Source organism: Dromiciops gliroides, chromosome 6 (genome assembly GCF_019393635.1).
Source record: "Dromiciops gliroides isolate mDroGli1 chromosome 6, mDroGli1.pri, whole genome shotgun sequence".
Lineage (NCBI taxonomy): Eukaryota > Metazoa > Chordata > Mammalia > Microbiotheria > Microbiotheriidae > Dromiciops > Dromiciops gliroides.
This window is the reverse complement of record NC_057866.1, coordinates 184,460,458-184,486,088: the sequence shown is the minus strand read 5'-3', so window position 1 is coordinate 184,486,088 and position 25,631 is coordinate 184,460,458. Positions and strand designations below refer to the sequence as shown.

Below are 25,631 nucleotides of genomic sequence, written 5' to 3'. Positions count from 1 at the left end.
AATACTTTGATGTATATAAAGTACTTTATGTACTCTTTTAATCATAATAGAGCATCAATATCAGCAAACATTTGCTGAGCACCAAATATATTTATTATGGCTATGTCATTAAGTTTGTTCATTTGTTTGTTTTTATTTTAAGTTATATTAACAAAATCTACAAAAGGGCATGGGCCTTCTGTGCTGCTATTATATTACCTAAGACCCAGCACAGTGTCATATGTAAATAGAAAGTGAATAAATGATGGATCAATACATAGATTTTTTTTAAATAAGATAAGATTGTTTGGAATTTTTCTGGACTTGAGTGGGCCATCCATATCTTGCTCTAAAACATATCACTTTCAGAATCCCAATTTTTAATTGGGGAGTGCTAGCTAAGCGGCTCGCCGCAACATTGGGGCAAGGAAGGAAACCAGCAGCCTCCCTCAAAACAGAACAAGATTTATTTTAACAAGAACGAACTTAAAAAGAAACACAAACAGGATCAGTAGGATCAAGGGAAAGGAAATAAAAATGGGGAAAGGGAAATTATAATACCTGAAAAATACCACCACCCAGGAATCAGCTGAAAATACGCAGCAGAATGCCTGTCCCTTTCCAGCTTCCACCTAGAATGCCCAATTCTCCTCCCCCAAACCTAGAAACACCCCACACAGTCCCAGCCAATGCGTTGGCTGCTCTGGCAGTCACATGACTGCCCTCACTAGGCTTCCAATCATTATAATTTTGCCAGGCCCATGTAGGCTTCGGCGACTGGTGATGATGTAAGGTGCCAGAGCCCTGGCAAGGGCTACAACCAGTGGGTGGAGCACCGTGCGGTTTGTGGAGCCCCAGGCCAGTGCTCGCAGAGGCATAAAAACCTCATATAACAATTAATTCTTTACAGTTACATCCATAAAAGATTAAGAATATAAAAATGAGAGAAAAATAAACAGGATGGTAACCAGTAAGATGAGCAAAAGGATAAATGTAATTAAAATCCAATATTTGAGCAGCTAAAATTGAAATATCTCAAGAATTTAAAAAAATATTACAGATAATTGTGATTTTTAAGACAAATGTTAGAAATTTTTAAATTATCATAGTCCATGAGTTTAACCTCTTCTTCATAATACATCAAAATTAGGTATAGATTAATAATATTTATAATTTAAATTATTAATGTTCATCAATCTAGGTAGATACTAGCCAGCAAACTAAGGAAAATTAAGGAAGTAACCTTTTGGCAAACAAGGATGTGCACTTTAGTAAACAAAGAGTAGAGAAAATGAAAAATAATCATCCATAATAGGAATAAAAAGATTTTTAAAAAAAAACAAATCAAGTAGGATAACTTTCAAATTCTTTTAAATCTCTGAAATCCAAGTAAGGAATAAAAAAGATCTAGAGAAGAAACAAACCTGTACATATTTTAATTTTAACTAATTAAACCTAACCAGAATAATTTAAATTTTTTCATATTGTACTGATTTTTCTAAAGTATAGGTGAATTTGTTATTGGAATTAATACTGTCTCACAGTTTATAAAGCATCTACGTGGTGTAGTGGAAAGAGCACTGGCCTGGAAGTTGGGAGCACCTGAGTTAGACAACTAGTAGCTGTGTGACCCTGAGCAAGTCACTTAACTCAAATTGCCTAAAACATCTGAGGCTGTTTTAATATATTGCCTGCTGCTGGACCCAAATGGCTCTGGAGCACTGAGGCTGGTGTCTTTGCACAGTCCTGTCTCACTTAAATTCAATTCAGTGCAAGTCATGATATCACCCCAATGTCATGGTCCTCTTTGAGAGCAAAGGACAAAGAACAAAAATATGCTCAGTTTAATTTTTAAAAAGAGATTACAGGGGCAGCTAGATGGCGCAGTGGATAGAGCACCGGCCCTGGAATCAGGAGTACCTGAGTTTGGGTCCAGCCTCAGACACTTAACACTTACTGGCTGTGTGACCCTGGGCAAGTCACTTGACCCCAATTGCCTTACTAAAAAAAAAAAAAAGAGAGAGAGATTACAAAGAAAAAGTGCATGCATTGGATCTAAAAGTAAAAAATATAGGAAAATGTGCAAATTAGCAGTGGCCTCTGGTCATTTAAAAGAATATGACCAAAAAAAGGTAAATAAAATAAAAAGAGAACTCAAAATACAAATATACTTTTTACCTATGCTCCTGGTACATCACTGAAGACACATTAACTCCACAGTACTAGTAATTAAGTAATTAAGTAATCAAGAATAAGGGCTATACAGTGGGAATTTTTACTAATATGCTTAAAGGCTGAATATTTTATTTTGCAAAAAAATGTAAGAGTTTAATGCATTAAGTACATTTGCTCTTCAACATAGCATTACTTATTCACTTATCCCTCCTTTGCTTTGGTGAGATAGGCTTTAAAAAATCTGTCTCTATGAGTAGATATTGTTGGCTCCATATCTAGTTGTATTTTTCTATGTTGGCATTTCATGACATGTTTTGGAAGCAACTACCCACATTTTTAACAGCAACCCCAAATTCTTTCTTTCCTATATTCAAAAGCCAATTAAACAAAGAGAAATTTCAATTCAGATGTAGAAACTTCTAAAATCTAGAGAACTTTTGTCTAACAAGGAATAATTAGAGAACACAAAAGGAAGAGTAAGCTATTTAGTGGGTAAATGAAAGCAGGCAAGCAAAGAAACCCACCAGTTGATGCTATTTTAAAATAGATCTCCAATCTAGCTTATCATTTTTCTAACCTTATGTTTTATTGCACCACTCACCAAAACAAGACAAAACAAAACTAGGAGCAGAAATATATCAAAGGTAATTAAATTGTGTGAAATTTATATTTTAAAGAGATATTGAGTGATTTTAGCATTTTAAATCCAATTTTATTGTATGTGATAACAAAGAAAGTTTTAGTGGAAGCAGTGTCTTTATAAAGAGCAGAGGGCTCATCTGACAATTGCCGGGGAAATCATATTTACACTTTGTTTTTTCCCTTAGCAAAAGTCAATATAATTGCACTTAGTATAATTTATACTTGCAAATCCCTATCCAAAGTAAATGTTAGGAATAAAAGATAAACTTCACAGTGTGTTTATTTGTCTTAAGTTATATTGAAGGATATAGGCCTTTAAAATTAATGTACCACAGGGTGATTTTAAGCCAGCTGATATTAAATATTTAAAAGACATTTAAAAGACAATAAAGTAATCTACATGAAGAAGCACGTGCTATATAAACATCATACCTGTGATATGTCCAAGTTTTTCAAATGAATTCTGCGTAAGATCAATTGTCCTATCAATTGGAAAGATTCTTAAGTCTTCATCATCTAAGGCAATATCTCCCCAAAAGACAGCTTGAAATAAAAAAATACACAAATTTTTCAATTAAATTAATTTTTAATCATAAAAAACAATTTATAAACCAAGATAACAAAGGAAACACAACACTGCTCAAAAACATATTAGTGAGAATGCTTTATGTTAAATACAAAAATAATTAGGGGTCAGGAGTACAAACCTTTTCACAAAATCCCTATCTTAGAACAGATTTCTAAGCCAGTTTTTCCCCTTAAAATGAAAAGCAAACACACAGAAGTTTTGAAAAGTCAAAAAAGTTGCCCTTGAAATTATCATGACCATTCATTCCAATCCATTTCCACAAGCATTAATGTAGAACTTTGCCCAGAGGCATTTGTCACATAAAGGCCTTGCTGCCTGCCATTCACAACAGGAAAGAAGAATCAGCAAAATCCATTGAGTTGCCTTCCTAATAAAGTTTAAAAACTAATATTTCAGGACTATAAGCTTGATCAGAGAGGTGATTGAGTTTGGCTGTTGAGTATTAATAGTAAAACCTACTTTTAAAAAGTCAACATAGTTTATTTACTAATAATCAGTAGAACACTGTACTCCACGCATAACCTTTATGGAAAACTCTGCAAGCTCTGTAAATAAATGTGTTGTTTGTTTTTTCCCCATTGTTCTTCCCAGTTATATTAGTTAATATTGCACTTTAGCTGTAACATACTTGCTAAACCTGCCCTTATGAACAGGGAGAACATGTCCTGTTAAGATTATATATTTTATTTCCCAAAGATTTAATAGGAATCCTGTTGCTAAGAAAGTTCTGCCCTCAGAAATTAGGCAATGGCTGGAGGGCTTTAGGTACAGGTGAAGCAAGAAGAAGGGACCAGTTGGTTAGGCTCAAGGAGGCCATGAAAAGAACTGATGAAATATACATTCTGAGAAAGGAAAACTTCCACTGTTAGGTATATTACTAAGATTTTTCTGCCATTAACTGTTAGCTGCTGGTGATTTATGTGTATGTGCATGTATGTATGCGTGTGAGTGCGCATGTATGTATAGATTGGAGTTAAGAAAAATCTTAGTCATCAATAGAGCCTCCTAAAATATATTTTCATTAAAGTTTATTAAAATATATTTATGGTTCATGGAATGCCCTATTTATGTCTCAGCTGGGTATAAGTTTCCAAAAGGAAATAACTTCTCTATTTACTCCCAAACTTGCTGCTCTTCTACAGCCATTCATCTCCCACAGTCTTGTTTCTGCACAAGCTATGTCCCATGCCTAGAATTCACTCCTTCCTCACTGCTAACTCCTGGAATCATGCTAAAGTGGCATATCCTAAAAAAACAACAACAACAACAACAACAACAACAACAACAACAAAAATAAAGTTGCATATCCTATTTAAGGCCTAACCTGATCCTTGCAGTTGCTAGTCCTAATTCCACGTCATCCCCCACAATCCCTATGAATTACTTTGTACTTAATGTGTGTTTGTATATGTAATATGGGGTGGAGTTTCAATTGGCCTATATGGACTATACCTACAGAACTGTGGGGACTTCCGTGACACGTAAGACTCAGTGTTTGATCACATCTGATATGACAATTTCTGGATATTCCTGGCCATGATGTCACTGTGAATTGAAAAGACTTGGCATTTTAGTATGACATGGAAAACTCTGTGGGGTCCCTTGGTCCTCCCTCTACCTGATTACAGAGGAAGGTAAGTAAGAAAGGACCAGGGTACTGCTTCAGGTGAATGAAGAGAGGTTCTCATGCTGATTCTCTTTTCCTTCAACACTGAGGCAGCATTGTGTAACTAAGATTTCTAAACATGATTGGGAAAAGGCTGGCTCTTCTCTACTTGGGTATCATGGAGACCTTGCCTATGTACCAACTAAAACAGATGAACTCAGCTAGGTGAGCCTGCACCTGGGTTCCTGGCTCACTTTTCTATTTTGTTTCCTGTCCAAGGAAGTGATCAAACATTAACCTTTAAGTGGATGCTTCTAGCCTTGGAGGCAATCCTTATGAAAGCCAGAGGTCTGGAGGTTCTGGGTCCAATAAGTGGAACCAACTGGAAGCAGACAACACTTTTACACATAGAGTTTGGCCACAAACAGGTGAAAGACCCAACACTCACGATTTTCCTAGGAGAAATGTACCAAGAGTTGTTTGAACTGTATAGAGCCCAGGTAAAATGTAAAATGCCTACTCATAAATCACACAAACTACTTTATGTGTGATGAATTGGCCTCCCAGCAGACTGCCACAGTAGTTATGAGTTGTTACAGAATATTGATTTAAGTTTGTTTTTGTCAAATTCGTACTCATGAGTATTCCGAGTTTAGTATTGCTATTGTATTTAGGAAATAATTATCTGCCTCAGACTCATATTGTTTGTATTGTACAATGTGTATCTGTTTAATTCCCTCTTTTGGTGAAATCCTAGACATGATCCTAGAACAAAATTGTAAATAAAGTTGTCCCCATGGTGCTACAGTGAGAGTTTACTTAACTGAAGACTGGGAGAAATAAGGAACCTAGCCTCCTTCTGTCATTAGAGACCAGCACTGAACCCAATTGAGCAGAGGCCTGAGCCCAAAGGAGGGAGGCTCTTTGGTGAAGAACATCCTGGTGTAGCACTGTACTTCCTATAGGCACAGAGGCAGTTGAACAAGATTTGATTTAGATTTACTCTTTGGTTTGTATGCTATTTCTCCTCTACAGGATGGAGGACTCTTGAGGGAAGGGGATTTTTTGTTTTGTTTTGTTTTTCATATATCTCCAACATCTAGCACGGAGACAGCTATATAGTAGGCACTTAATTCTTTTTTTTTTTTTTTTAGTGAGGCAATTGGGGTTAAGTGACTTGCCCAGGGTCACACAGCTAGTGTTAAGTGTCTGAGGCCGGATTTGAACTCAGGTACTCCTGACTCCAGGGCCGGTGCTTTATCCACTGCGCCACCTAGCTGCCCCTTTTTTTTTTTTTTTTTTTTAGTGAGGCAATTGGGGGCACTTAATTCTTAATAAATGGTACTAAATGCAGTCAGTTGAAGAAGCAGCCCAAGACTAAAAGGAAGGCTTATGATCAATGTGGAGATGATATAGGCTGAAGATAAACTCTCATGGCACAGGAAGACCATAAAGAGATGAGTAAGTTAGATATCTGGCTAGAACTGTGAGAAAATAATTATTGATAATGGATTTCTTGTGGGGACACAGGGACCCAGCCTTAGTGAGCTTTCTCTTCACCCAGACTTGGCTAATCTCTTTTGGGACCAGCCCAGAAGCCCATGGATGGATCAATATAAATGGAGATTGACTAGATGAGATTAGCCACACTTGCACTTTATCTGCCTTGCCCTTCAGAGATGGCCTTTTTGCTACTTCCCCATTAGGTCATTACATCATTAGGCCATAGGTAAAGCTCATTTTAATATGGACCACCCTCAGGTCATGTCAAGCAATGAAACTGAATGATGCTAGCCAATTAGCTTTGATCAGTGTGTAAGAGCCACCTCTATCGGAAGATGAAAAGAGACTGAGATCTCGAGGTGAATGCCATTCTGGGTCACACGATAGGTGAGGAAGGCTGTCTGGTAGGTAATGTAGGACTTCTGAACTCTACTTGGGGCCATGTGCTCTCTCTTGGAAACAATATGGTGCTGGGTTTTTTCTGCTAGTGTTAAATGCAATCTGCTCTCTTTTTCACCAAAGATGCTCTTGAACTAGCCACGTGTTCTTTCCAGCCCCCTTCCTGGGATTCTTACTCCATGCTAGGTATGTAATTACTTAGGCCTGTAACTAATGGGGAAGTCAGTCAGACATGTGGTCAATACTTTAGTAATATGTGATCTTAATAATAAATGCTTACTGCCAAAATTGGTGCAATAGCCTTCAATTTATAAGTAGCAATATTTTAGAAATCCACATGCTAAATCCCTATAACTTAGACAGAAACAGGCTAGCCCCCCAATATTTTAAATGACACAGAACATTAGAGAACAATTAACTTTACAGGTAAGGAAGAGCCAGGCAATAGCCTATAGGAAGAGCCTTTTACTAAATGATACTATTAGAATGGGTGTCCTGTAAAGACCCTTCTCCCCAGCCACAGACATCCAGAAAAAAAGGGGAAGTAGGCCTTTGAGAGCTGAGTCTGAACTGAATTCTAACTGGGATTCTTGCTGAAATTGCAATTCCCATTATAAATATCATTTGACTCATTTCATGCCAGAATTTGTCCCCCTTGTTCAACTGAATTGAGTGACCCTTCTAAGGGCCATAGACTTCAGTCTTTCCCTTACCCAGGGCAATAAACTATGGGGATTCCATGGGAAAGAAATGACATGAACTAAGAGTAAACATAAGGACAAAACATGTAGGAACCATAGTAATAATAATAAAGTAAAAGATTGAGAATCATTCCCGGAGCTTATAACAAGCAGGTTAAAAACACACAGAAATAGTTTTTGGAATGAGACATTACTGAAAAATAAAGGATGAAATAGGTATAAGTCATTGGATTTTTCTATTAAAACCTGTCTCTGGAGGAAGAAATAATATAGCTAATATCCAAGTGTATAACCAAAAGGCACTCCCTGGGCAATATCTACATAAATGCAACTGAAATATTTTTGTCAACAAAAATGTAAAACATTATTGAGTCATGTGGATTTATACAGAGGATTTCTGATAGCCATTCAGAACCAAGTAATTGCCACCAAATTATGGATTATGCTTAAGGAACTCAGACTAGATCAACCCAAATGACAAGCTGTACAACATGGTATTTTTAGGATCCAAAAAATTAGTACCTACCTAATAATTAGCAAGACAAGACTTAAGGGACAGAACTATATGTGAGAAGCTCATTGTCCTTCATAAACTAGTACAAATACAGTCCTCAAAGTATCCTTGACAATTTAACAAATAAAATGTATTGGATTCTGAACGTGTCTATTGTCTACAATGGCCTGGACATAAAAGTAATCCATACAAATTTGTGTTGCCATTCAGTCATTTTTCAGTTGTGTCTAACTCTTCATGAGCCTTTTTTTGGAGTTTTCTTGTCAAAGATACTGAAATGCTTTGCCATTTCTTTTTCCAACTCATTTTACAGATAAGGCATTGAAGCAAACAGGATTCAGTGATTTGTCCAGGGTCACACTTGCTAGTCAGTGTATAAGGCCTTATTTAAACTCAAGAAAATAAATTTTTAATAGATGTCACCATTCTAAATATCGAGAACCTCCAAACTACATGGAATGGATAGCTCTCAAAATATAAAGAACTAAAGAATGAAATCAAATCCACTTGGAAAAATACTTAGGACATATTATCCCTCCTATCCCATCTGCTAATGGAATTGTCATGAAGATGGTTTCATTGTGCCAAGAGATAAGCTTACATCCCATAATTTTTATTCAACTATAAAAATGCAATGTTTTTATCCATCTTGGCAATAGCACAGTGAATATTAAATATAAAAAGAACAATAGTAGGACAGGGATTTGTCTTGGACTGCCTCTATCTGAACTACATTGAATATAACAATGATCATGGAAATAGTTCAGAATGATTCATATTTGGCATTCACATTTACAGTTTTCAGAGCACTTGATGTGTGGTATGTCATTTGATCCTCATAATTACTCTTTGCACCATAGCCATTAGCTCCATTTTACAAATATAGAAACTGAGACTCAGTGAAACTGACTGTATTAGGGTCAAAAGACAGTAAATGCCTGAAGCAGGATTTGAACCCAGGTCTTCCTGAATCATAGTCCTACACACTATCTACTACATGTGCTGCTTTCCCAAGTCATTTAATTTCTGGGAGTATCAGTTTCCTTATCTATAAAATAAGAGTGGTCGATTGGATTTTCTCTATGGTTTGTTTCAGATCCAAAACCATAATCTTAAGGTTACAAAGGTCATCAACCAGTGTCGAAGCAGTGAGATTCAGATCCAACTCTCCAGACTCCATATCCCATGTTCTCTAGACCACCCTAAGCCATACCACCTCCCATGCTGTGGAAGGAAGGAAGGAAGGAAGGAAGGAAGGAAGGAAGGAAGGAAGGAAGGAAGGAAGGAAGGAAGGAAGGAAGGAAAAGACAGACAGATAGACAGACAGACAGAAAGAAAGAAAGAAAGAAAGAAAGAAAGAAAGAAAGAAAGAAAGAAAGAAAGAGAGAAAGAAAGAAAGAAAGAAAGAAAGAAAGAAAGAAAGAGAGAAAGAGAGAGAGAAAGAAAGAAAGAAAAAAGAAAGAGAGAAAGAAAGAAAGAGAAAGAGCAAAGGAGGGAGGGAGGGAAGACAGAAGAGGAAAAAGAAAGAAAGAAAAATCTGTGTGCTATCCAGTCTTCTAGCAATTGTATGTATCTATTTATTTCAAGAAAATAAATTCCTTGGCCTCAAGGAGCCATCACTAGCTTACCAGTGTACAAAAAATTAATTATTCATAACTATAACTAACCTGGAAAAATTATATATAATTGGATTTATGAAAAATTATGATTATATGAAAAATGATAAATTTAGAAAAATTATAATTGGGCCGTAAGTCCTGCTGCGGTCGCCATTCAATGTGAAATATTTTTGGTGACTAGCCTAATTTGGGGGGCTAATCTGACTGGAGGACTAAACTGGGGACTTTTTACTATTTGGCTATCTGACTTCGTTAATTTAATGTGGGCCATTTATAAAGTTCCACCAAACTGCTCCACTCCCAAATTGATAAGCACAGGATTAAGAAGCCTCTTGACTAAATAATCCAAGCAGAGTTTATTTATGTGATACTATTTAAAATTAAGAATACAGGAAAATAAAATGTACAACCTGACTGCTTTCCTGTGGTCTCTTTCCACTGCATCTCTTTCCCACCTGCTGTGCTTCAAACTTCTTGAATACAATAAGGGCCTTAGCCGCCTCCAGTCTCAGGGCATGTTACACTTTCCCTGGTTTGTATTAAGGTCTGTAACCTTGTCAGCCCCTCCTTTTCCAAACCAAGCTCTCCTCTGTCCTTGTCGAGCTCCCTTCAATCTTGTCTATCTAGTCCGTCCTCCTCTAGTCAGCCCCCCTCCTTAATCTTGTCTCTCTATCTAGGCCGTCCTTGCTCCTTCTTTTTTTTCTCCTGTCTAACTCCCAGGTCTATATATACCTTTTCTTCTCTCTACTCAAATCTCGGGGCTTCCTTCGCCCCCACAGACCAAGCTAATCGGCCAGCCAGGGCTGCGGCTGGTTGGGGGGGGTGCACTCCCACTTCACGTGCCTCAGCACAGGCTATCTTTCAGATAGCTCCACTCAGGTCAAAGGGAGCTGGGGGCATTTTTCCCCCCAGCTGTCTGACCTGGCTGTATAGCCCACAGGGCTTTTTCAGCTCAGCTGAAGATGAGGAGGAGGGGTAGAGACCCTGAGGGCCTAAGGCTTTCTAATCTCAGCCTAAAGGTAGGGTCCCCAAATCAAAATAAATTTCTACACCAGATACTTATGTTCTAATATTGCACTAATCTATGTAATATTCAGTTGAACTAAGTTGTTTGTTTTGTCCCACTGCAGATATAGCTTTTTGGAAAACCCAAATGAAGCATGTTACAAAAGGTATTCATTCATGATCTCCTTTCAAACTAAGACAGCTGACAATTACCTATAAGGTGTTCTGTAATCATGAAAGACCCAAATGGAGTAGAAGCTAGAGCTTTGCAAAGCACAAAACAGCATTAGGAAAGAGTATTTTCTAAATGCAAAAAAAAAAAAAAATCACTTGGGAGGGGAGAAAAGTACTACTTTAGAGGGTACCAAAACAAATAGATAAAATATCCCTGGTGTTACAAATCATTTTTTTTTTATACTTCTTAGCTCAAAATTAGTAAATCTAGCATAAGTCCTATCTTGCCAGCTTTGCAAGAAAACAACTTCATGAGGCAAAATACCCATGTGTGAATAAAATAATTCAACTGTATTTGATATACTCTAAGCTGTATAATTTATTTAAAATAATTTGTCCATAATTAATGGGGAAATCATTAAATATACTTGGATTTGTTTAAGTATATTATCAGAAACAAATTCACATGCCCTTCACACTTCATATATTTTGACAGTTTCCTTAACTCAGCTTACATTTGGACGCAGATCACGCGCTTGAGCCTACAAAAATAGTTTCATATAGAAATTGTTTATGGCAGAATTTATGAACCAGGACTTGGAATTTTGGCCACAAAGTAATGCATAGTGTCATTTAGATATGAAAAAATAATTAAATTTCTCAAGATAATTTTAGCCTTTTGTAAACATATTTCCTTCCCAATATTCTAAGTTTTCTGTACATCAAAACAAAAGGGGTCAAAGAAGGTGATATTTAATTAATCATCATAATAGTTTCCTGTCCAATCAATTTAGTAATCTCTTCATTAGGGACATATGAAACTGAATGAAATATGGGAAATGTATGGCAGATGATACTTTGCAAGAGAAATAACCAAATATAATTAAAATGCCTAATATTTTGCAAAAATTCTAGTGAGTATTTCTAGCTTCAAGGAAGGAGTTAGAGATAGTCAAAAGTTAAAAGTAAAAAAAAAAAAAAGTTGTTCTTGGCTTTAACATACTCTGGAAATCTAGAGCCAACAGTTTCAACTATGCTAAAAAGGAAGGGATTTTTTTCTCTTTATTATATTATATGAATATTTTATATGTGTGTATACAAATATGCATGTCACATTATGTGATTAGAAAATAATTGTCAGGGGGCAGCTAGGTGGCGCAGTGGATAGAGCACCGGTCCTGGAGTCAGGAGTACCTGAGTTCAAATCCGGCCTCAGACACTTAACACTTACTAGCTGTGTGACCCTGGGCAAGTCACTTAACCCCAATTGCCTCACTTAAAAAAAAAAAAAGAAAAGAAAAAAATAGTCATCATAATAGAAGAAAAAATAATACAATGCACAGAACCATATCATTAGAAGCAATATTTACTTAAGTCCCTGGACCAATCTTCTTCATATAAACAAAACTAGGAGATAGTCTTTTTGTCAGCAGTCTTTCCAGGTGATTCCCAGGTTCCTAAGACCCCCAAACCCCCCCCCATTCCCATCCACCCCTCTACATTTAAATAGGAACAAAAAATAGCTCCGCCACCTAGATGCCTGAAATTCCTTTAACACTGGACAAACCCTTTTAGTCCATAATAAAAGAAAAAGCTGGGAGAGGTAAAAGGTTAGATTAAGTAATATGCACACCAATATTTAATGCTAAATAATTATGTTTTTCTTTGCAGGGCAATGAGGGTTAAGTGACTTGCGCAGGGTCACACAGCTAGTTAAGTATCAAGTGTCTGAGGCCAGATTTGAACTCAGGTACTCCTGAATCCAAGGCCAGTGCTTTATCCACTGCGCCAACTAGCTGCCCCTAAATAATGATGCTTTATCTCTTATTGTATCTTGGGGGTTTGCTACAGAGGCAGAGGGTGAATAGCACCTGAAAGGAAAATTGCAGCTATACCAAGAATGACCTCTAAAGGTCAGTTTTAGGTGGGTGTGTGAGAAATGACCATTTATCGAGTACCTACAACATGCTAGGTACTGTTCAAGGTTCTAGGAACAGAAATATAAGTGAAATAATACCTACTCTCAAACAGCTTATATTTTAACAACAACAAAAAAAATAGAGTGTGCAGAATAAATATAAAGAAAATAAAGACAAGGTAATCAAGCCACATCATGTATTTCCCAACTAAGACCAAAAGGTAAGAAGAGAAAAAATATATAGAATATTATAATAGCTAATAAGTAGCATTATATAATGCTTTTAGGTTTGCAAAATATAATAGATACTTATTTCATGTGATCCTTACAACAACTTAGTGAGGTAGAAGCTATTATAGTTTTTATTTTTAAAGATTAGGAACAACTGAGATTAGAAAAAAAAAATCAAGTGAGTTACCCAGGGTTACATGTCTAGTGTCTGGGATAGGATTTAAACTTAGGTCTTTCTGACTCCAAATCCAGTGTTCTGACCCAGCACACCACCAAAATTATCTATGTCCTCTCTATAGAAGACTAGGTTGATACTTGAATGTTGCCAATTAGTGCTAATTGCTAATACCTAGCAGAATGAGTACTTCAACATCCTAAAACATAAGGATAAAATACATATGTGTATAAACAACCCATTCAAGCTAATATATGAATTAAATTACAACTGCATGCAAGGTTCTCTGAAGGTCATGGGAATATGAAGATGAAAATAACCCAGTGCCATCCCATAAGAACTGGGGCAGGGGTTGTAAAATAACTTAGAATTGACTATTTCCTCCCAAACTCTAATCAAATGCCACTTTCTACTTTGAAGTCTTTCCTGATCTCTCCTCCAGATGCTACTGAACACCTTCAAAATGATTTACCTTATATTGGTATTTTTTATATTTTATATAAACTTATTTATGCACATGTTATACCCATGACAGGACTTAAGCACCCTAAGGCCAGGAACTTTTTTATTTTTGCTTTAAGAACACATAATAGCTGCTTAATAAATTTTTGCTAACAGGATGCTCAATTTGAGATGATTTAGTCTAACTCCCCTCATTGTATATATAAGTAAAATGAGGCCCTCAGAGATAAAGTTATATTATACAATTAATAATTTGGAGTTAGGAGTCTAGTAATATTTTCCACTGTACTATATCTTCCATTTAGGAGGTTCAGGAGCACACAACAAAATAGAAAGAATGATGATGATGATGAGGGTGAGCATTTATAGAGTGCCAGCTATGTACCAGGCACTTTTCAAAACACAACAAATATGATCTCATTTAATCTTTACAACCATCCTGGGAAGTAGATGTTATTATTATTATCCCCCTTTACAGATGAGAAAACCAAAGCAAATGGAAGTATTATGTGCCCATGTTCACACAGCTAATAAGTGTTTCGGACATGTACACAAGTAAGCATGCTATCAAATGTATGTAAGTGCAAAGGGGAGAGAGAAATAAGTTTAGGTGGGAAGGCTTTTTGGAGGACATGACACTTCAAAAGAAACTGAAGGTTTTCAAAAGGTGGTATGGGAGGATTACATTCCAGGAATAAAGAATAGACTAAAGGAAAAGAGGAGAAAAAGAGCTAGGAATAATCAGAAGTCTAACTTGACTGGAATGCAGAATGCTTAGAAGGGAGAAGCATGCACTATGCTTAAAAGTTTGGCTAGATCTATATAATGGAGGGTTTAAAATAATAGGTTATGGCATACATAAAAGCAAATTTAATTTTTCAATTCAAGTCGATAAGTATATATTAAACATCAAACATAAGCAAAATGATATGCTGGGCACCAGGGACACAAATGTGAAAACTTAACAGTAGACTATCCTTATATGGATTGTCTATTTAATTTGGTCATGGGAAAGTTTGTCACCTTCCCTCCACAAACCACCCAGATCACTGAATAGCCTGAATAACTGAGCTACCATACAAGTTATTTTGAGATTTATATAACCCAGAGTGACATCACTAAGCTGCAACAATGGCTGAGAACTTGTGTTTTGGACACTTTTTACCCTATAAAGAGTAAACTCCAACTCTTTGTTGATGTTGGGGTTAGGGAACGAGAATGATCTCATGTGAAGATCCATCCAGAGAACTGCTTAGACTGCCTTGGACTAGGATAAAGGCATAATAAAGATTTCCTCAGACGAGGGCACCACCAAAGGGGAAAAAGCTCAAAAGTCAAATGTCTGTTTCCATATGATTGACAACCACTAAAAAAAAAAAAAACTACCAAGGAAATGTAATAATTGGCAAAAGTCCTGGAATCTACCCTTTGGAGATGATGCTATGTAGACTTACAGGAGAAAATAATTGTCTGGTGGTATTTCAGACAAGTCCAATAATATTTTTTCCCGAAAATACAGACATGAAACTTAATATTTGTTTAAATGTCTGAGAAGCGACTGTCTAAAATTTAGAAAAAAAAAACCTGTTATAAAAATTAAAAAGAAAAAACTTATGTTAAGGAGAAATTTTAAAACGTTAAAAAAACAGGACAGGATCAAATATATTGTTACATGTTAAATATAACAATTCTATCTCTAAGAGTATAAGGTAAAGTATTTCTAGATCTAACTATACGGAGATCCAACAAGTTATGTGTGCACACATAGAGAAACATGTACAATGTTTCTGTACAATGATTTTTTAAAATATCTTTATATAATATGATTTGTATTCATCTGAATTTGATTATATCAGTAAAAAAAAAATCTATTGAACTCATTACGTACTAGGCAAATGATTAACTAGTAGAGATACAAATAAAGGCAAAAATAGTGAAGTTAACCAAAGCAGAACCAAGGCTTGTCCCTATCACCAATTCAATGTTACAGCTAAGTTACCTTTTAGCACTGATAACAGCACTGGTTTAGCTACCAAGGACAGCTCAATGGGATGAGGCTAGAGAATTTTAAAGGAACAAGAGGAAAAGAGCAAACTAGGTACTGATTTGATTAGATAGCATTAAATAGATATGATAGATATTAGATATAAATCTATATTAGGGTGTAGGTGTGTTATACACATACATATTAAATATGTGTGTGTATTTCAAATATTCTCCACACAAAGAGCATCTACTAAAGGAGCATCATTAGCATTGTGGTGGGAAAAGACATTACTCCTTGAAATCATTTCCTTAATTAGATAATACACTGTATAATCTTAAAGCAGAAATGGAATTTCACATGTAAACTACAATAGGTCAGATGGTCTTCATTTTTCCAGAGCATATAGTAGCTTCAAAATGAGAGTATTCCTTTGATTGCCAGTAAAAAGGTAGGAAAAAAACTACAAAAATGTTACTGTATTCTGATTACAAAATAAAACCATCAACCATATGCGGTTCTATTAACAAAATTTTCCAAGTTAAAGACTAGCTCTGATATCATGTTATATAAAGGTAGGGGTAAATGCAGGATTTTTAGATAACCCTAAGTATTCAACTTGGAAAAATTATAGGAGAAAGGGGAAGGAAAATAGTATTTATATAGTATCTACTATGTGTCAGGTACTGTGTTAAGTGTTTTATAAATATCCCATTTGCTCTTCACAACAATCCTATAAGGTAAATGCTATTATTATCTTCATTTTACAAGTGAGGAAACGCGTGCAAAAGTTGTGTAGGTCACCTGTAAGACAACAGGATTACTTAGAAGAGCTATATAACTAAGATTTTTTGCTTTACAAATAAACAAATCACAATTATACATTCCCAACCATTCCTATCTCTTTCCTAAATGAGAAATATATATCTAAAGTCTTTTTAAGCTCTAAATCTATGATCTTATGACACAATAATTCCATTACTGTAGTACAACATGGAAATATTAAAAGTGTAACTAGAAGGAAGGAAAAGTTATCTAAGATCCAGAACTAAATTTCTTCCTCTTGTCTCAACAAAATATTAAGTTCCTAAATTAGTGGAATACAGATCAGGGTATATTTTAAAATTCTGATGTGGGTTCTAGAATTAGTATCTGAAGGATTTTTTCTTTTTCTTTTTTTTTTTTTGGTAATTAACATAATGTAGCAAATCACTCATAAGATTTGCTTGTTACATTTTTCAGTGCATTATACACTACAGCAAAGCTTCTTAAACTGTGGGTTGTGACCCCATATGGGGTCATGTAATTGAATGTGGTGGTCATGAAAAATTTGGCAGCAAATGTTTGATCTGTATACCTATTTTATATACCTATATGCCTGGGGTTGCATAAAAATTTCTCAGGTGAAAAGGGGTCATGAGTGGAAAAAAATTAAGAAGGCCTGCTCCACAGTACAAACTATTTTTGTTTTATTTCATGCTTTTGGTTATTGACATTTTTGTCATGTTTTGGTGTCAGCTATGGTACTTTTTGCATATTTGTTTTAGATTTGTATATTTTCTAAATATTAACATTGGTTCCCAGTGCAATTCTCATTCTATTTCTGCAAGGAACTTGTCTATGTTTACTTTTCTATAATTTGGCTATGTTTTCATTACTGGTGATCTTCTTTACACTAATGAAAGTGTTGGGTTGGGTTTTTTTTTTCCACTTTTATTTAGTCTGCTTTTAAAAACAGGTCAAGGGGAGGAAATTTGCATTCCAACTTTCCTAGGTATTATTGTTTACTTTTACAAACAGTTTCCTTTTGGGCACTGTTCAGAAACCTAGGCTTTGTTTTTGATGTGTGTGTGCATGCACGTGTGTGTATGTGTGTATGTGTGTGTGTGTGTGTGTGTGTGTGTGTGTGTGTGTGTATAACTGTTTCCTTGGCTAGACTATACAAAAAACAATGTGAGCTCAGAGCTACTGCAACAAAATGTAAATGTGCAATGTTGCTTCTAATTAAAATCTTATAAACTCCATTCAATCAACATATTTATTATCAAATCAATTCAATCTAAGTACCTACTATGAGCAAGACACTGTGATATGTGCTAAAATATTCCAATATTTTGATGGATCTATAATCACATGAATGTGGGAAATTCCTCAATTACAGATGGAAATCCACTCAAGAATCTCCATCCTGAGAATGTGTTATCCCACCACAAGTAGTCCATTCAACGTGTTGGGAGCTTCCCTCGGTTGTCTTCTGACATCATGAGGATGCCAAGAGATCATACAAGCTATCTATCTGCTATCTCTCATTCTTCCTAAGTACATCTCTGATGGTATATTTCATGATGCCCTTTACAATGCTTCTTCACCTGCATAACTGTTTGTTTGTAGTGTGTCAAAGTTTGCTCATACCCATCACATACCTTTCAATTATCCTTTGGGCAATCCCCAACTTTAATTATTCAGAGACTATAGTGTCTCAGACTTGCAGTTATTAAATATCACCAAGAGAATATTGATGTTATAATGATGAACTTTAGTTAAAAAAATAAACTGAAATCACTAAAAAAAAAACCTTTGCAATTTCAGAATGGCAGCCCCATACACTCTCCTCCTCCTGATCAATTCTGGTCCCAGCTCACTATCAATTTGCAATGACTATCCAAGGTAAGTACATTTATATGTGAGCTTTACAGACTGTCCATCTAACTGCAAAAAAATAAATAAATAACCTAGCCAATAAACATTCATAATCCAACTTAATTTTTCCTGTGTGGATAATTAAACAAAATTCTCAAGATATAAAAATAAAAAGTGATACAATTCCTTGTTCTCAAAAAACTTATATCCTGCTAGAGAACAGCATAATGCATACAATACAAGTAAATAAAATGCAAGATAGAAAGTGATGCAGCAAAGAATAAATCCAAAGTATTTTAGGACACTTTGAGGAGGAGAAGGGGAAAAAATAAAACAGACAAAAGGGTACTAGGGAAAATAAGAGAAAGCTTCATGGAGGAGGTAGCATCTGAAGTGCCCCCTGAAAAGAATCTTTTTTAGAAAATAAGAGAAGGCAACATATTACTTACATGGGACCAGGATTGGGAGAAGGGAAGGATCACTACATGAACACAGCAGTAGGAACGATAAAGACAAGGTTGGGGAACAAATAGTAACCAAATTTGAAAGAAACAAAATATCTAAAGAAAAGAAGCATGAAAAATAGATTAGGACAAGATTGTTATGTCAAGATACATAATTTGGGTTTTATCCCATAGGTAATAGGAAACCACTGGGCTTTTTGTTTGTTTGTTTTTGTTTTCTTATTTAAGTCATGGGTTAAATGGTTTGTTGGTGACTCAATTCCTCATCTTAAAGTGACAATTTAGATATTCTAAAAGGTTTTGGTGGTTTTTAGTGATGTTGTGTAGATTTAATTCACTGCATTCTTATATACACTGTATTTAATGCCCCTACACAGTACTGAGATAAGCAGGGAAAAGTTGTATCACCACCCTCTTATAGTAAAGAAAACCTACTCAGCATTGGATCACTCCCAAACCTTTTCCCCATTGGTCTCTTTTCAAGTACACCTCCCACCCAGCCTTTTAAGTTATGCAGAGATTTGATCAATATCCTTAAATTGATATTGAAGAATTTGCTAAGAAAATCTTTCCTGTCCTTGGATTCATATGATGTTGAGTCTGACGTTTCATATCCTCTTGATCAAACATTAATTACAATCAAGAATGATTGTCTGAATTTACCAAAGTAGCCAAACTAGATTCATGAAACAGGAATGTCCTACTAAGACAAGAAGGGAAACAAAACAACAAAAAAAGTGTGATGATGTTACAGAATGATGTCATGGATAGTGCACTAGAATTGAAATCAGAAAGATCTGGATTCAAATTTTGCTTCAGTTTGCTCATCTGCAAAATGATGGCATTAGACTTAATGTGTTCTAAGTTCTCTTCCAGCTTTAAGTCCTATAGCCTGTTATAGTCAACAGACAATCTATAATGAGAAATGTGCACAGTGGTAAAAAGCAAAAATTTTTATTCTAGGACCTATACTGTATGTAGAGCTTCTATTCACATTCTTTTATTTAAACTATTGTGGCTTTTTTTTTAAACTTCTTTTAAGCCCTTGAATATACTGCAATTTAAAATGTTTAGCCCTAAATGAGATTATAGTAAGAAGTAAATATAAAAATTTTAAATGCACCAGATACACACACACACACACACACACACACACACTTTTTTTGGTGAGGCAATAGGGTTTAAGTGACTTGCTCAGGGTCACACAGCTAGTAAGTGTCAATTGTCTGAGGTCAAATTTGAACTCCAGTCTTCCTGAATCCAGGGCCACTGTTTTATCCACTGTGCCACCTAGCTGCCCCTATATGCATATATTTTAATATATTTAAATGTTATGAAATGTAATACTTATTTTTAATTTAATTTTAAAATAATTCTTATCAATTATTGTAAAATAGGGAGAAAGAATTCTGAGGTAGTAAATTCAAGTTGAATGCTAACTGTGAATCTCCTTGCAGCAATATTGATGAGTTCTTTTAAATGCTCATATTGGTTCAAAGCTAGTTAAACTATTTCAAATGATTGAATTGGTGGTAAAACTGTTTTTCCTTTCAAATGTGTGAGTCATAGAAAAATCTATCAAAGTGATTATTTTGTATATCTATGTGGCAAAAGAGTTCACTTTCAGAAGAAAATTATATTCACTTCGGGATAGTACAACACTAAGATGATTGTCATAGGATTCATTTTTAGTATTTAAAAAAAACAATAACTACAATCATTCACATAGTAAATGTCCCTGAAGCAAGATCCATTGCCTTTTTATGTTGTTCCAGGCACCTCTTTTGGCAGTCTGGTGAAGTACATATATGGAGCCCTTCTCAAAATTATGCTTTTAAAGGCAGAATATAGATTCATAGGATTAGAAAGGAAACTAATTTTATTGAAATCATTTTTCAAATCAAGCATGGTGATACAGTCATAATTCCTGCTACCAGGGAGACTGTGGCTGGTAGGTCTTTTGGGTTTAGGAGGTTTGATCTGGATTAGTTTATACCAAACAAACAGGTGTGGAAGCTTACACTTCCTCCCCTTGGAATTGGAGGGCCAACAAATTGTCTAAGGAGGGTCAAACTGACTCAGGTCTTAAAACAGAGCCCTGTTTATAAGGTTAAATGTTTCATGTAGATAACAGTGGAATGATGACCATAAGGTGTCTCTGCACTTTCAGCCAGGGCAAGCAAGATAAGGAGACCCAGTCTAAAAACAAAAACAAAAAACCTCTTGCGTCTCCTAGAGCCAGGTCATCCCTAAGTAGGGGGAAAAAGGGAATTACCATTTCACTACCTTCAACTCTCAGTCATAAACCACTGTAGTAGTTGATATTTCAGGATATTTTTAGAAACAAAGTATTTTACCACCATAAACAGCAACAAACCATCAAACTCAGAATCAGCATAATTTGAAAAAAAAAGATTGTATTATTACTTTACGTACTATTATTAAATGTAATATTAAATGTGTGCTTATTACCTATTGTAAAATGTGATATTAAAGTCATATGGGATAACTTATAAAGAATTTGTGGATTAAATAAATTTTATTTTCCCCCAAACGAGTTAAACAGGTATACTTTAGAGACATGGAATGATAAGAGCTAGACTGAAGATTCTAGAACCACAAAATTGCAGAGATAAAAGTGATAAAAGTGAACTTCAACAGGAATTATGTCTAACCCAGTGAGTGAGTGGTCATCCAGCTTCAACCTAAAGACTTTTAATGATGGGAAATAAATTACTTCACAAGGATGCCCTTTCTACTCTTACAGAGCTCTTTTAGGATTTTTTCCTCTATCAGGTATAAATTCGCCTCTTTACAACTCTGAGCAAAAATTCCAGGTTCTGCCCTGTGGAGCCAAGCAAAATGACTCTAATTTCTCTTTATGGCAACCTTTCAAATCCCATGTCTTCTCTTCTCCAGATTATATATTCCCAGGTCCTTCAACCATTCCTTGTATGGGCATAGCCTCAAAGCTCATCACCATTCTTGTCCTCCTCCATCCCCTTACCCAGGTTATAAACTTGGATTTGCCACTTAATAATCTCTTGGTGGTGAAGCTAGGTGGCACAGGGAATGGAGTGTCAGGCCTGAAATGAGGAAGACTGATCTTCCTGAGTTCAAATCTGGCCTTGGACACTTACTAGCTGTGTGGCCTTGGGCAAGTCACTTAACCTTCTTTGCCTCAGTTTCCTCATCTGTAAAATGAGCTGGAGAATGAAACTAAAAACCACTCCAGTATCTTTTCCAAAAAAAAAAATCCAAATGTGGTCACAAAGAGTCAGACATGACTGAATAACAAAATCTTTTAGTAACCTTATGTATGTTAAAATATCTGGCCCTCATTTATCTTATTCTCAAAAGAAAATGATTCAAGGGTATAAGTTCTTTGAGGGCAGGGCCCATCTCAGTTTTTGTATTTGAATCCCCAGGCCTTTGCTTGTCATACACCCATAGTAAATACTAAATACATTGTTTTCTTGTTTGTTTACTTGTTTGTTTGTTAAGTGACTTGCCCAGGATCACACAGCTAGTAAGTGTCAAGTGTCTGAGGCCAGATTTGAACTCAGGTCCTCCTGAATCCAGGGCAGGTGCTTTATCCACTGCACCACCTAGTAGCCCCCTAAATACATGGTTTTTCGATCATTTATTCAAATAAAACCTAGCAAATACTTCATGTTTAGGTATTACACCATTTCCCACCCAACCCCATTCTCTGAGTGCCTGTTATCTTCTCTGATTGTCAAGACTTCTCAATTTCTTCTCTTCAGCTCTTAAGCCTCAGTGTCATATTCCCAGAGCTTCTGCAACTCCAATGAATGATAAGCAAACAAAAGCATTCAGTAATAAACAAATCACATTCAAGAACATCAAACTGCAGTGGTTTCCCCCAACCCTAAAATAGGACATATATTGACCTCAGCAGTAGCTGGGAAACATTAATTTTTCAATGTTAACTCAAAATTGAGTTGGAGGAACTTGAAGCATGTACACTAATGTCCAAGTACTAATGGCTGGTAGGCAGCTGCTACATCTGCCTCACCCCCAGGAGGAAGCAAGTCCATCTGCTTTTTCCTCCAGCAGAACTGCAGTCACAATGCTCTGCACATAATCCTAAATCAGCTGATTGATTGGACAAAGGTGGAAGGACCTTTTAAAGCTCAATTCTGTCTTTAATTGATTCAAAAGAAGGCAATTTTCATGATGTCTAATTTAAATAACATATGAACTCAGGTTTTTTAGAATAATTTTCTATGCAAAATTACAGAGGGAAATGATAAATATGATTACCTGACAATGTCTCATCTTATTTTCAAGAAAGTTTAATAAAGTTCAGGCAAAAAAGAGTTATAAGTAAGTTTCTTAGTGAGAATCTATAGTGAATATTTTAATTATAAGGTCACTTTACAGAGACAGATAATGTCAACTATTTGAAGAAAACTTTGATACCATAGAGTCCAAACCCCTCAAGGAAGGAGGAGAATAAAAAAACAGAAGCACAGGGAAGTTAAGTAACTCAGGGTTATTATGTGTCTGAGGAAGGATTCAAACCCAGGTCTTCCTGATTAAAAAGCTAGTTGAGGGCATGGACCATCTCATTTTTGTCTTTGTATCTCTATAAAATAGTAGTTCTTTAATAAGTGCTTGTTGAAAGAATGAATAACAAAATAAGATTTTTAAACAGTTATTCCTCTTTAAAAATATTTTCTATATCTCTCAAATAGACAGAGAAAACTGGACAGTTCTATTGGTCCAGGAATGCTAAAAGCCTATTATATGATAATGTCCTTTAGAGCAGTAACAATTTTTATTGTCCCAACTCACTTCTTCTCTTGTATTCATGGGATAATAATTTGAGGCAGAATAACTTCAAATATATGATCTAATCCAACCATTTCCTTTCTTTCTTTCTTTCTTTCTTTCTTTCTTTCTTTCTTTCTTTCTTCCTTTCTTTCTTTCTTTCTTCCTTTCTTTCTTTCCTTCTTTCTTTCTTTTTCTTTCTTCATTTATTTATTTATTTACTTGTTTATTCATTCATTCATTTATTTTGCAGGGCAGTGAGGGTTAAGTGACTTGCCCAGGGTCATACAGCTAGTAAGTGTCAAGTGTCTGAGGCCAGATTTGAACTCAGGTCCTCCTGAATCCAGGGCCTGTGCTTTATCCACAGTGCCACTTAGCTACCCCCCATTTCATCTTACAAAAGAAAAAACTGAGGTGCAGAAAGTTTGAGTGATGTGACATTTGAACTCAATTCTTCTGACTCAAAATCAGGCCTGTTGTAGTGGTTTCTAATATTTAATATGTTTGTATTTGGGGCCAAAGATACTGCTGGTATCCATATGATTTTAAAATTGAATGATTACAACTAGATATAGAGTTGTTTTCAAGTCAAACACAGAAAAGAACAATAATATACTTCATTTCCTGTGGTTTATACCATACATGAGATCAACAGTTTGCAGACTACATTCTTTATTATATTCTTCACAGTAGGATGATCACAATCCCAAAAATGGTGTGGTAAGTAAATTACTAGGAAGCTCAAAGTAAATGAAAAGGCAGACATTCTTAGAGTTAAGTTTTATGTGGGCAAAGGAATACTAGATATATTAAACAGGAATTCTGTGCCTCTTAGGAAGACACTGAATTTCAGCCCCTCTCCCACAGCTTCTATGAGGCAGGACGAATTGGACTTTATCCTACATAGACAAGGAAATGGAAAAGTAATATTCTCCAACAAATAGCTTCCATAGTTTTTATGAGAAATTATCCCGATACATTTCTACATCAAAATGAAATTAGAATATATAATAGTATCCATTAAATATTTTAACAGATTTCACATTTGTGCATTTTTCAAGGGTCTATACGTAGTTATACATATGCATGTGTCTTAATGTCTCAATGTCATTTACAATTATAAAATCCTGAAAGATATTATTTGAGAAAATAACTGAAATATATCCACACCCTGATTGTTGCAGTGATCAACAATGAAGTAGCATTACACCCACCTCTCATCTTAGAAGAGGTAAAAACACAGGTGTGGTATGAGGCTCACATTGTTAGACATGATCAATGCTGAAAATTGTTTTGCTTAAATAAATTTCTTTGTTACCAGGGAGGATTCTACTTGGGGAGTAGGGAGGGAGGGGTGACTACAAAGTGAGAGTGGCACAAGGAGCATTAAGGAAGCTTTTTGTTTTTTTAAAATATGATCTTTTTAGTCAAGGACCACTATCTTTAAATTCCTCTAACTCTAGCACAGTAATACAGAAAGGAGCTAATCCATGTTTTGCATATATTAGTATCCATGGTATATCAAAATATAGGCATTCAATCATAAGAAAGAATGGACAAAGATAGAAGACCAGATTTACCATGTTAATTCTTTTTTTTTTTTTTTAGGCAACGGGGTTTAAGTGACTTGCCCACGGTCACACAGCTAGTAAATGTCAAGTGTCTGAGGCCGGATTTGAACTCAGGTACTCCTGAGTCCAGGGCCGGTGCTTTAACCACTGCGCCATCTAGCTGCCCCCCTACCATGTTAATTCTAATACAGAGATCTTCTTTATATGTGTTAACGAATATTAATAACATAAATGGAATTAATTCCTTAGCTCTATCACATAGGAAACCATGGCTCCTATGCAATTATAAATTCTGATAAAATTAACTAGAGTGAGTCTCTTACAGAGGTTCAGATAGTCCATAGATAGACACAGAGAAATAGGAAGACAGATAGATAGCGGCATAAGGCAAGAATCTGGCCTAGTGAAGAGGGCACATTTAAAACCCAAATAAAAGCCTTATTTGATATTTGCTCAACATTTTGACTAGGACATGTTTCATGA

The 25,631-nt window shown here is 35.5% G+C and overlaps 1 protein-coding gene across 1 annotated transcript in view; it reads right to left on the bottom strand.

Moving 5' to 3' along the window:
- Positions 1-25,631, bottom strand: part of TLL1 (tolloid like 1) — a 277,598-nt gene that overhangs the window by 159,382 nt on the left and 92,585 nt on the right. The window contains exon 2 of the mRNA XM_043971079.1: positions 3,229-3,339. Coding sequence (XP_043827014.1) covers positions 3,229-3,339 — 111 coding nt within the window. The remainder of the gene's footprint in view (positions 1-3,228; positions 3,340-25,631) is intronic.